At 50.8% G+C, this 12,546-nt stretch overlaps 2 protein-coding genes across 4 annotated transcripts; both read left to right on the top strand.

Annotated features, from left to right (window-relative positions):
* Nucleotides 1-930: 930 nt before the first annotated feature.
* Nucleotides 931-6,555, top strand: SMIM40 (small integral membrane protein 40). 2 transcript variants are annotated; one of them, XR_010336743.1, is made up of 3 exons: nt 931-1,257; nt 6,148-6,207; nt 6,310-6,555. XR_010336743.1 is itself a non-coding variant. In XM_064361171.1 (2 exons), the coding sequence occupies exon 1, from the start codon at nt 979-981 to the stop codon at nt 1,216-1,218; it is 240 nt and encodes a 79-aa protein (XP_064217241.1). In that variant the 5' UTR covers nt 931-978; the 3' UTR covers nt 1,219-1,257; nt 6,250-6,555. The 2 variants fall into 2 exon arrangements, 1 of the variants encoding a protein (XP_064217241.1); XM_064361171.1 differs by lacking the exon at nt 6,148-6,207 and having other exon boundaries at nt 6,250-6,555.
* Nucleotides 6,556-7,212: 657 nt separating this feature from the next.
* Nucleotides 7,213-11,582, top strand: DAXX (death domain associated protein). 2 transcript variants are annotated; one of them, XM_012461695.3, is made up of 8 exons: nt 7,213-7,302; nt 8,186-8,444; nt 8,595-9,426; nt 9,571-9,782; nt 9,937-10,147; nt 10,304-10,781; nt 10,960-11,182; nt 11,383-11,582. In XM_012461695.3, the coding sequence occupies exons 2-8, from the start codon at nt 8,238-8,240 to the stop codon at nt 11,440-11,442; spliced, it is 2,223 nt and encodes a 740-aa protein (XP_012317118.2). In that variant the 5' UTR covers nt 7,213-7,302; nt 8,186-8,237; the 3' UTR covers nt 11,443-11,582. The 2 variants fall into 2 exon arrangements, with proteins under 2 accessions (XP_012317118.2, XP_012317120.2); XM_012461697.3 differs by having other exon boundaries at nt 7,218-7,302; nt 8,189-8,444.
* The last annotated feature ends 964 nt before the right edge of the window (nt 11,583-12,546 follow it).

Consider the following 12,546-nt stretch of genomic DNA (forward strand, 5'->3'; position numbering starts at 1 on the left):
AGGCCGAGGCGGGTCCATCATTTGAGGTCAGGAGTTTGAGACCAGACTGACCAACATGGTGAAACCCCGTCTCTACTAAAAAACAAAAAAAAATTAGCCGGGTATGGTGGCACATGCCTGCTGTCTCAGCTACTCAGGAGGATGAGGCAGGAGAATTGCTTGAACCCAGGAGACAGAGGTTGCAGTGAGCCGAGATTGCACCACTGCATTCCAGCCTGGGAGACAGAGTGAGATTCCATCTCAAAAAGACAAATAAAATAAAAATAAAAATAAAATTACCCCAACAGCCAAGTCCCAATCACATACCCTTGCCCTGCTGATCCATCATGGTCTTTGTCTTTTTATAAACCTCCCCTTGGGCTCATGTAGTCAATGATAATCCTCTCTTGAAACTGCAGAGAACAGAAGTTAGGAAGAGAGTGCTCTGGGTTATACTATCTCAAACTTAGCTGCCTGCAGACCCAGTGGGGAGAACTACTCCTGTGAGAATTCAAGTCCCCTCTGCTTGTTCCCATCCACCTTGGTTAGGAGAGACCATCTCACCCCCTACCATCCAGCCAGAAGGGGCTTTAGATCCTTGACTGACAATGGCTCATAGACGCATAGTAGGTCCATTTCCTCACTATCAGTTGGGGCTCAAGACTTTGAGCCTTGAGCCTAGAGTCCCAGAGTGACAGGCAGTTCTAGCTTATGCCTCCATGTTGGGCCTTCAGTTTCCAAATCACAGAATCATACTATGAAAAAGCTGAATGGAGTTTATGGATCATTTAGTCCAGAACTTTCACATCACACTGGATGTTTAAATAATTGTTCCGAAGGCTCAGAGGACTCTCTCTCTTTTCTCTTAGGTGTGGGAATTAGGGTCAGCACTGGCAGGTGCAGGACTTGCTACAGCCCCACCCCTTAATCCCTGCAGTGCTGAGCAAGGCCTTCCATCCCTGCCCCCTGATCCAGCCAGCTGTCTGATTGTGAGCTGGTATGGCAGAGGAAGGTGATGTGGATGAGGGGGATGTGTTCCTGGCATTTGCCCAGGGTCCCTCTCCTCCCAGGGGTCCCGTGCGACGTGCCTTGGACAAGGCTTTTTTTATCTTCCTCGCACTCTTCCTGACACTGCTGATGCTGGAGGCTGCTTATATGCTGCTGTGGCCACTACCATGGGCAAAGTTAGGGCACTGGCTCCTGGGGACACCTCAGAAGGAGGAGGAACTGGAATTGTGACCACCTTTCCTATAAACATCCTCTTTCCTCGCCAAGGAGGTGAGAAGGGAGACAAGAGAGAAATGGGAGTGTTCGGGGCTGTGGAGGAGATACTTGGATAGCTTAGGGCAGCAGCAGTCTTAAATTCTGCACCTATACTCGGGAATAATTTTGAAAAAGTATATACTCCTTCACATATCTTTAAGTAGGTATCTAAAAATTTTTATCATAAATTAAAATTGTGGCCGGGCACGGTGGCTCATACCTGTAATCCCAGCACTTTGGGAGGCCGAGGCAGGTGGATCACCTGAGGTCAGGAGTTCAAGACCAGTCTGGCAAACATGGTGAAACCCAGTCTCTACTAAAAATACAAAAATTAGCCAGCCTAGTTGGTGGGCGCCTGATTCTCCTGCTACTTAGGAGGCTGAGGCAGGAGAATCACTTGAACTTGGGAGGTGGTTGCAGTGAGCCAGGATCGCTGCCACTGCACTCTGGCCTGGGCGACAGAGCGAGACTCCATCTCAAAATAAATAAGCAAATAAAAATAAAAATAAATAAAAATTGTCTCAAGGATGTACTTCTGGCACACTGAAAATCATTTGGTTGATTGATTGATTGAGATGGAATCTTGCTCTGTCGCCCAGGCTGCAGTGCAGTGGCGCAATCTTGGCTTACTTCAACCTCTGCCTCCCAGCTTCAAGCAGTTCTCCTGCTTCAGCCTCCCAAGTAGCTGGGACCACAGGTGTGCACCAGCACACCTGACTAATTATTGTGTTTTTAGTAGAGACGGGTTTTACCATGTTGGCTAGGCTGGTCTTGAAATCCTTTTTATTTTTTTATTTGCGACAGTCTCCCTCTGTCGCCCAGCCTGGAGTGCGAGGCAGCGATCTCGGCTCACTGCAGCCTCTGCCTCCCAGGTTCAGGTGATTCTCCTGCCTAAGGCCCCCAAATAGCTGGGACTACTGGTGTGCACCACCATGCCCAGCTAATTTTTTAATTTTTAGTAGAGAGGGGGTTTCACCATGTTGGCCAGACTGGTCTGGAACTCCTGACCTCAAGTGATCCACTCAACTTGGCCTCCCAAAATGCTGGGATTACAGGCGTGGGCCACTGCGCCCAGCCTATTTATTTATTTATTGAGATGAGGGCTTACTATGTTGTCCAGGCTGGTCTGTACTCCTGAGATCAAGCAATCCACCTACCTCAGCCTCCCAAGGTGCAGAATTATAGGCAGTGAGCCATAGCATCTGGCCACATTTTATTTTGTGTTTGTGTGTGTGTGTGTGTGTGTGTGTGTGTGTGTGTTTTAAATTTTGAGACAGAGTGTCGCTGTGTCGCCCAGGCTGGAGTGCAGTGGCGCAATCTTGGCTCACTGCAACCTCCAACTCCCAGGTTCAGGCAATTCTCCTGCCTCAGGCTCCAAAATAGCTGGGACTACAGGTGTGCGCCATGATGCCTGGCTAATTTTTGTATTTTTAGTAGAGATGGGGATTTCACTATGTTGGCTAGGCTGGTCTTGAACTCCTGACCTCAGGTAATCCACCCGCCTAGGCCTGCCAAAGTGCTGGGATTACAGGCATGAGTCACCGAGCCTGGCCTATTTTTTTATTTTTTGAGATGGAGTCTTGCTTAGTCGCCCAGGCTAGAGTGCAGTGGCACAATCTTGGCTCACTGCAACCTTCGCCTCCCAGGTTCAAGGGATTCTCCTGCCTCAGCTCCCAAGTAGCTGGGATTAGAGGTGCCCACCACCATGCCCGGCTAATTTTTGTATTTTTAGTAGAGGCAAGGTTTTATCATGTTGGTCATGCTGGTCTCAAACTCCTGACCTCAAGTGATCTTCCTGCTTTGGCCTCCCAAAGTGCTAGGATTACAGGTGTGAGTCACCATGCCTGGCCCCACATTTTAAAATAAAACAATTAGCTAGGAGCAGTGGCTCAGGCCTGTAATCCCAGCACTTTGGGAGAATGAGGTGGGCGGATCATGAGGTCAGAATTTCGAGACCAGCTGACCAACATGGTGAAACCCCATCTCTACTAAAAATACAAAAATTAGCCAGGCGTGCCTGTAATCCCAGCTACTCAGGAAGGCTGAGGCAGAAGAATTGCTTGAACCTGAGAGGCGGAGGTTGCAGTGAGCTATTATGCCACTGCACTACAGCCTGGGCAACAGAGCGAGACTCTGTCTCAAAACATAAATAAAAATAAAAAATAAATAAAATAAAATAAAACAATTTATTGTCCAGGGGAATTGAAATATTGGTGGCTCATGCCTGTAAACCGAGCACTTTGGGAGGCCAAGGCGGGCTGATCATGAGGTCAAGAGTTCCAGACTAGCCTGATCAACATGGTAAAAACCCGTCTCTACTAAAAATACAAAAATTAGCTGGGCGTGGTGGTGAGCACCTATAATCCCAGCTACTCAGGAGGCTTAGGCAGGAGAATTGCTTGAACTCGGGAGGTGAAGGTTGCAGTGAGCCGAGATAGTGCTACTGCACTCCAGCCTGGGTGACAGAGGGCGACTCCGTCTCAAAAAGAAAAAAGAAATATTATAGTAACTTGTTAGCCACCACTACCCATTAAAAAAATGTATAAATAGGCCAGGCGAGGTGGCTCATGCCTGTAATCCCAGCACTTTGGGAGGCTGAGGTGGGTGGATCACAAGGTCAGGAGATCAAGACCATCCAGGCCAACGTGGTGAAACACCATCTCTACTAAAAATACAAAAAAATTAGCTGGGCATGGTGGCACACGCCTGTAGTCCCAGCTACTTGGGAGGCTGAGGCAGGAGAATTGCTTTAACTTAGGAGGTGGAGACTGCAGTGAGCCAAGATTGCGCCACTGCACTGCAGCCTGGGCGACAGTGCGAGACTCCATCTCAAAAAAAAAAATGTGTAAATAAGGCCAGGCGAGGTGGCTCCTGCCTGTAATCCCAGCACTTTGGGAGGCCAAGGTGGGCGGATCACTTGAGGTCAGGAGTTTGAGACCAGCCTGGCCAACATGGCGAAATCCCATCTCTACTAAAAAGAAAAAAGAAAAAAGAAAAAATACAAAAAATTAGCTAGGTGTGGTGGTGTGCACCTATAATCCCAGCTGCTCAGGAGGCTGAGGCAGAAGAATTGCTTAAACCTGGGAGGGGAAGGTTGCAGTGAGCTGAGATTGTGCTACTGCACTCCAGCCTGGGCAACAGCAAGACCCTGTCTCAAAAAAAAAAAAAAAAGTATAAATAAGTTCTTACTAGTTGGGAATCATTCCTTTTCTTCTTTTATCATTTCTTTTATCCTTGAACTCCTACTACCATTCCACTTCCCCACAAACTTTATGCTTTTATTTTATTCTGTTTTATTTATTTATTTATTAAGTTTTGCGATGAAGTCTTGATTTGTCACCCAGGCTGGAATGCAGTGGCGTGATGTTGGCTCACTGCAACCTCTGCCTCCTGGGTTCAAGCAATTCTCCTGCCTCAGCCTCCCAAGTAGCTAGGATTACAGTCGTTCGCCACCACGTCCAGCTAATTTTTTTGTATTGTTAGTAGATACAGGGTTTCACCATGTTGGCCAGGCTGGTTTTGAACTCCTGACCTCAAGTAATCCACCCTCTTCAGCCTCCCAAGTAGCTGGGATTACAGGTGTGAGCCACTGTGCCCGGCCAAACTTTATGCTTTTATACTTGAAAGTCCTTTATTGACCAATCTTTTATATCTTCCTGCCTATACATATATGTTAATGGAGATGAAAAATATCTTTCTTGTGATTGTAAGACTCTAGTTGTTAAAAAGTCTTCTGGGAGGAGTTACTGTTACAATTATTATGGGAACAGAATGTTCAAACAGTATAAAGATCGTACACATTTTTTTTTTCAAGACGAGGTTTCACTACGTTGGCCAGGTTGGTCTTGAACTCCTGACCTCAAGTGATCCACCCGCCTCAGCCTCCCAAAGTGCTGGAATTACAGGCATGAGCCACTGCGACCAGCCTATCATACACATTTTATAACCGTTAAAAAGAAATCTTTAATAAGATAGCAGTCTGGGAGTGGTCATTCATGCCCATAATCCCAGCACTTTGAGAGACTGAGGTGGGAGGATTGCTTGAGGCCAGGAACCCAAGACCTGTGTGGGCAATATAGTGAGACCCTGTTGCTACAAAAAAACCTTTTTTTTTTTTTTTTTTGAGACGGACTCTTGCTCTGTTGCCAGGCTGGAGTGCAGTGGTGTGACCTCAGCACACTGCAACTTTCACCTCCCGGATTCAAGCGATTCTCCTGCCTCAGCCTCCCAAGTAGCTGGGACTACAGGGGCGCACCACCACGCTCAGCTAATTTCTGTATATTTAGTTTCACCATGTTGGCCAGGCTGGTCTTGAACTCCTGACCTCGTGATCCACCCGCCTAGGCCTCCCAAAGTGCCGGGATTATAGGCATGAGCCACAGTGCCCGGCTGATCCCGTCTTAAAAAAAGAAAAGAAAAAGATAGGTGTTCATGGTGCCTTGGTGAAAGAAACAGGGTACATGTCCCTTTATTTTAAACAGGTAAGATTACCCCAGAGATTTCATGGTTGAGAACTATAGTTTTGAGAGGGGAGGAACTATACTTTTTTTTCTCTCTCTCAAGAGGGTGACTATCGTAAAAGGAGAAGTGAAGAATGAGAAGCTGTACCACAGGTGTTTCCTTAGGAAGACCAGTTTTGGGAAAGTTGAGGTTCTGGAAATTAAACCCCTTACATCTCCCAAGTCCCAGTCTCCTCGGAGAGTTTTATGTTCCCATTTTGAAAGCTGTAGACTTTGACGACTGGAGAGAAGTGATGTGGGATTGTTTAATGGACAGTGTTTGCCATTCTGGGACTCAGCGTTAGGGATCTAAGGACCTCTGTGGCCCTAGTTAAGTGGCAAAATGTTGTGAAAGTGGGACTCTTAGCGATTGGGACCCTGTTAACATTTCTGGTTTCCTCATAAGCTCACCTCTGGAACCAGCCTTGCCTCCACTAGACCCTACAGTCTCCCTAAACTCAACGAGGTGAGTATCAGTCTGTTTCTTCATCCTTCATTCTTTTTTCAGCTCTCCCAGAAGAGGAGGCGGAGACCCAAGGTATTTTATGAGTCTCATTTCGTCTCACAGACATCGCAGCGGCAATTTGCAGACTCTCCTCCAAGTCCCACCCCATCATCGCCTATCCGCAGACCCTGGGCCTCCACGACAAAGCACGGCCTCCTGGTCAGCACAAACGGCCCCTCGAGGACTCCCTCTGGAGAAGCAGACCATTCAGGTTCCACCAGTTTGGTTGGCCATTAGTTCTGTGGTGAAGCTTGAAAAGCAAATCAACAACAGTAGCAATAATAATAATAACAACACTTTTGCATGGCGCGTTGTGCTCATTTGTATGCATGTGTTATAACGGTCGGGAGACGCAGACCCTGGCAACGGAAGCAACTGCTGGACAGCGGCAAGGAGCGCGCCACCTAGCGGGGAAAGGGGAAGGGGCAACCGAATAAGCCTTGGAAATGGGAATCTGGGGGACAGGAAAGCAGGGCCAACAGCCCAGCTGAAAGAAAAAGGTTTTACTTCCCTTTTAAGAGATTTCTGCCCTTCCCTGAAACCCTGCGCAGCTTTGGAAAGCCCAATTCCTTATCCACCCTGTTCGGTTCCCCTGCCCCTGCTTTAAAAGGAGGCTCGGTCCTCCCCACACGCTACTCGCCGGCGCTTGGGCCCCAGGCAGGAAGTTTCTGATTGGCAGAGTCGTAGAAGCACCGGGTGAAAAGAGCTCCACTGGCTGCGCACCAGAGTCCAGGTTTAGCCAGCGTCGTACAGCAAAATGGCGGCCCCCAGCGGCTTTGGGACGCCTGGGTTGGGGGAGACAAACTCCGAACTGGAAGAGAGCGCTGACTATGTGGGCGGCACTGAAGGTGTTCGCAGGGCGTGCCTACTGCCACTTCCGGCCACAGGAAGACTGGCTTCCGTACGACAATATGACAGCCCTTAGTTGCCTGTAGGCGGAAACTGTGACTTCCGGTCCGTAGTGGGGCCTGCGGTGGGAGGGGGAAGGAAGGCGGAGGGAACCATGCGAGGTTCTGAGATCAGCCGAGAGGGTCGCCTCGAGAGACCGTTTCTGAGGTGGGGGCCGGCCGGTGCGGGGACCAGAGGCGGGGGCGGGGATATCGGGGGAGGGGTATTGGGGAGAGCCGGGCATTGAGTCTGAGAGGAAAGCTGTGATACCTTCCTATCCCTGCAAGGGAGTGGGGCCGCCGGGGGCTGAACTGGGGGAGGGGGATTTGGCGGGAAGCGCATCTACGGGACCTGCCCGATCCAGGGTTGGGATCTAAAAGGAATCGGGAGAACGCAGCGCGGGGGGCGGGGGGGACTTTTGATTAGTTACAGGTCACAGAGAGAATGGGGAAAATTAGGGTGGGGTGAGAGGGAGGGGACTTGGAGTAAAATATTTTCAACCTGAAGCCCCAGTTTGAGGAGACTCATCAGAGGGTGAAATGTGGAGCCAGTTCAAGGAGGGGAAAAGAGAACGGACTGTTGGGAAGGAACCTCTTTCGCCTCAGAGAGTCTAGAAGTTGGGGTGATCATTCAGGATGGGTGGGTGTGGGGTTGACGTGTTTGAGGACAGACGTGGCAAATACATAAGGTGGAGCCCATAAGAGTGTGTTATCTGTGCAAGGGGGTATCAGGACGATTTGGGGTGCAGTGTGGGAGGAAGACTCAACTTGCCAACTCTGAGAAATAGTGGAGAGACGCGACTGAAAGGCCGGAAATCGACGTGAGGGGTGGAGCAGAAGGTGGCACCTTATGGTGTGGGGGTGGTTTGCCGTCCCCACACCACTTGAAGGGCCCGAAAAGCATATAGAACTAATGGTTGTTGAAATCAGGTGGTGAAGATAGTTTTGGTCAGGGATGGATGTTACTGAAACCCAAGGAGTTCGGAAAATGTGTGAGGTGACGGGATGGGGAATGCTGGAGGGGCTCATTCTGAGGCCCTATCCCCTTCCAGCAGGAATTCTGAAATCCCCACCACTTCCTCCGTCCGGGGGATTTGATCCCCCATGGCCACCGCTAACAGCATCATTGTGTTGGATGATGATGACGAAGATGAAGCAGCTGCTCAGCCAGGGCCCTCCCACCCACTCCCCAGTGTGGCCTCACCTGAGACAGAAGCCCCTAGCTCCTCTGAGCCTCATGGGGCCAGAGGACGCAGTAGTTCGGGAGGCAAGAAATGCTACAAGTTGGAGAATGAGAAGCTGTTCAAAGAGGTGAGCTTTAGCGGGAAGATTTTTGTACCCCAGGGAGGGGGATGGCTGACTGGCTCTCCTGTCCTTTCTTCCCCACTAATGCCACCACCCCTTTCTCTCAACCCCTTCCTTTGTGTCTCTTCCCCTCCCTTCTTCCCCTGAACCTTCCAGTTCCTTGAACTTTGTAAGACGCAGACAGCAGACCACCCTGAGGTGGTCCCATTCCTCTGTAGCCGGCAGCAACGTGCCCACCCTCTGTTTTTGGCCTCGGCGGAGTTCTGCAACATCCTCTCTCGGGTCCTATCTCGGGCCCAGAGCCGGCCAGCTAAGCTCTATGTCTACATTAATGAGCTCTGCACTGTTCTCAAGGCCCACTCAGCCAAAAAGAAGCTGAACTTGGCCCCTGCTGTCACCACCTCCAATGAGCCCTCTGGGAATAACCCTCCCACACACCTCTCCTTGGACCCCACAAATGCTGAAAACACTGCCTCTGAGGCCCCAAGGACCCGTGGTTCCCGGCGGCAGATCCAGCGCTTGGAGCAGCTGCTGGCGCTCTATGTGGCAGAGATCCAGCGGCTACAGGAAAAGGAGTTGGATCTCTCGGAATTGGACGACCCAGACTCCACATACCTGCAGGAGGCACGCTTAAAGCGTAAGCTGATCCGCCTCTTTGGGCGACTATGTGAGCTGAAAGACTGCTCTTCACTGACAGGCCGTGTCATAGAGCAGCGCATCCCCTACCGTGGTACCCGCTACCCAGAGGTTAACAGGCGCATTGAGCGGCTCATCAACAAGCCAGGGCCTGATACCTTCCCTGACTATGGAGATGTGCTTCAGGCCGTGGAGAAGGCAGCTGCTCGCCACAGCCTTGGCCTCACCCGACAGCAACTCCAGCTCATGGCTCAGGATGCCTTCCGAGATGTGGGCATCAAGTTACAGGAACGACGGCACCTCGATCTCATCTACAACTTTGGCTGCCACCTCACAGATGACTATAGGCCAGGTAGGGGGTTAGTGGGATGCCTGTCAGTGACCTTTATATGTCAGGTATGAGGCGGATGGGGCATCTCTCTAGTCCTTTCTAGGGTTTGTACTCTTCTAGGCCCTTCAAGGGCTGAGTGCTCTGACTTTACGTCTTCCCACGTAGGCATTGACCCTGCGCTATCAGATCCTGCGTTGGCCCGGCGCCTTCGGGAAAACCGGAGTTTAGCCATGAGTCGATTGGATGAGGTCATCTCCAAATATGCAATGTTGCAGGACAAAAGTGAGGAGGGTGAGAGAAAAAAGAGAAGAGCTCGGCTCCAAGGCACCTGTTCCTACTCTGCAGACACCACCAATGCCTCCTCGGATTCTGGTGAGGTGTGGATGGGGTACAGCCTTCAGAGAGACTTTCTCCTTCCCCTGCACTGGCCACCAGGGAGTCCAGGTTGACTGATGGGGGAGTATGAAAAGGAATGCAAGAATCAAACTCTCTGGGGCAAGGGATTCCTTAGAGAAACTTCTTTGTCCCCAGGGCCCTAGTGGAATGGCATCCCAGGGGTGCCCTTCCACCTCCAGAGCTGAGACAGATGACGAAGATGAGGAAAGTGATGAAGAGGAGGAGGAGGAGGAGGAGGAAGAAGAGGAGGAGGCCACAGATTCTGAAGAGGAGGAGGATCTGGAACACATGCAGGATGGTCAGGAGGACGATGAAGAGGAGGAGGAAGAGGAAGAGGAAGAAGCAGGTAAGTCAAGGGAACATTATCCTCACCTGTCATTTCTGTTTTGTTAGGCATGAGCCACCTGTTTGAGACCTTTTCCTTCCTCCTCCTAGTGTCCTCTCAGCAGTATTTTTTTCCCCTCATTCTCAAGCTACCCTCTCCCCTTTTCTTCTTTTCCAGATAAAGGTGGAGACAGGAGCCCCGTGTCCTCACCACAGATCTCTATTGAAAAGAACCTGGAACCTGGCAAAGAGATCAGCAGGTCTTCAGGGGAGCAGCAAAACAAAGAACTCACAGTGTCACCATCATTACCGTCAGAAGAACCCCTGGCCCCCTCCAGCATAGATGCTGAAAGCAATGGAGAAAATCCTGAGGAGTTGACCCTGGAGGAAGAAAGCCCTATGTCTCAGCTCTTTGAGCTAGAGATTGAAGCTTTGCCCCTGGATACCACCCCTTCCTCTGTGGAGACGGACATTTCCTCTTCCAGGAAGCAGTCAGAGGACTCCTTCACCACTGTCTTAGAGAATGGGGCAGGCATGGTCTCTTCTACTTCCTTCAATGGAGGCGTCTCTCCTCACAACTGGGGAGATTCTGGGCCCCCCTGCAAAAAATCTCGGAAGGAGAAGAAGCAAACAGGATCAGGGCCATTAGGAAACAGGTAATAACAACAGGAGGAGGAAGAGGGAAGGAGGAGGAAGAGTCCCCTGCAAGGAGGGATTGCAGGGGACTTTCGGAGAGGAATATGGGGGAACTGAGTCTGTTGGGAGAGACTGTACTGCTTCCCTCCAGCCTCAGTCTTCCCGTACCCCTCTACATATTTATGTTTCTGTTCCTAGCTATGTGGAAAGGCAAAAGTCAGTGCATGAGAAGAATGGGAAAAAGATATGTACCCTGCCCAGCCCACCTTCCCCCTTGGCTTCCTTGGCCCCGGTTGCTGATTCTTCCACGAGGGTAGACTCTCCCAGCCATGGCCTGGTGACCAGCTCCCTCTGCGTCCCTTCTCCAGCCCGGCTGTCCCAAACCCCCCAGTCACAACCTCCCCAGCCTGGTACTTACAAGGTAAGAAGGGGAGGCTGGGTTTCCTCTGATAATTTGTTGTCTTTCATTGTCTGTTTCAGCTGCTCTGTCTGAATATTTCACCCTCCACATCCTCTCTCTCCCTTTTTCCCATCCACGTTTTATCCTCTAAATCCTCCCGTCTGTTTCTTTTCCGCTGTACTCCATATCTCTCTGACTCTTTGTCTCTCACTTCCCTGCAGACGAGTGTGGCCACACAGTGCGATCCAGAGGAGATCATCGTGCTCTCAGACTCTGATTAGCTGCCTCCCCTTCTCCCTGCCTCCGTGGGAAGCAGATGACTGAGCTAATCCCCTGCTGGTGTTTCTTTAAAAAAAAAAAAAAAGCTTAAGTTTTACACAGAAACATTAATAAACAATAAACTTCTTTTCTTATTGTATAACTGTCTTTTCCTTCAACTGTCACAGATTGGCATTAGCTGTCCCTTTCCTTGCTCATGGTTTGCCCAATGTTCCCGGGGTAGTCCTGATCTGTCCTTTCTAACCTGGTCTTTTTTTTTTCTTTTTTTCGTCTCATCATATCACCCACGCCAGAGTGCAGTGGTGTGATCACAGCTCACTGCAGCCTGGACCTCCCTGTCTCAAGTGATAATGCCTCAGCCTCTCCAGTAGCTGGGACTACAGGCGCGCGCCACCATGCCTTGCTAATTTTTGTTGTTTGTAGTTTTTGTAGATACGGGGTTTCGCCATGTTGTTCAGGCTGTACTTTTTTTTTTTTTAGGCGCTTCAGCCGCCTTAACGCACTTTACTTTTTCACTTCTTGCAGTTGGAGTGAAAAAAGCCAATGAGAGGCCGACTCAAGGTTATTCGGCCAATCCAGGCCCGGAGACAGGAGGCGGGGCTTCAGGGGAAATGTCAGGAGCTTGAAAGAGGGCGATTAGATCCCACCAACCAGCTAACGATCACAGCTCGGAGGCGGAGCCTGGGGAACATTGCCTGGACCCGTCGCCAATGGGAAAAGGCAGGCTTATAGCTTTAAAGGGGAATAAATGCTTCGGCCGAACCAAGTCCTGAGTTCCCAGCGGAGGAGGGGACCTGACCCTTTAAGGTGGAATGAGGCGACGGTTCTTTAAAGGCAAAGTGGCCGAGTCGGCCGAGTATTGCCCAGCAGTACGGGCGGGGTGCCCAGCTGTGCCTTTAAAGTCAGAGGGGCGGGAGGCGGAGCGGAGGCGGAGGGCGGAGGGAGTCGGCGCAAGATGGCGGCGGGAGGGGCCCAAGCTGCAGCTCTGGCCGCCGAGTGAGGGGCGGGGGGGGCCCGGGGGCGCGCGGCCCGGTAAGCGGGGACGCGCGAGGTTGGGGGGCACCTTCCGGGTGGGAGAAGAGGCCGAGGTAGCGCTTGGGGCGGAG

The sequence above is a fragment of the Aotus nancymaae genome, unplaced genomic scaffold, assembly GCF_030222135.1.
Source record: "Aotus nancymaae isolate 86718 unplaced genomic scaffold, 86718_ANA_hifiasm-v0.15.2.pri h1tg000040l, whole genome shotgun sequence".
In the NCBI taxonomy this organism is placed as follows: Eukaryota; Metazoa; Chordata; class Mammalia; order Primates; family Aotidae; genus Aotus; species Aotus nancymaae.

What these genes read in the sequence shown, in the direction of transcription:
- SMIM40 (XM_064361171.1), top strand. Translation starts at nt 979, where the DNA reads ATGGCAGAGGAAGGTGATGTGGATGAGGGGGATGTGTTCCTGGCATTT.
- DAXX (XM_012461695.3), top strand. Translation starts at nt 8,238, where the DNA reads ATGGCCACCGCTAACAGCATCATTGTGTTGGATGATGATGACGAAGAT. An exon ending in ATGAGAAGCTGTTCAAAGAG is followed by an intron (nt 8,445 to 8,594) that starts GTGAGCTTTAGC and finishes TGAACCTTCCAG; the next exon opens with TTCCTTGAACTTTGTAAGAC. An exon ending in AGAGGAAGAGGAAGAAGCAG is followed by an intron (nt 10,148 to 10,303) that starts GTAAGTCAAGGG and finishes CTTCTTTTCCAG; the next exon opens with ATAAAGGTGGAGACAGGAGC.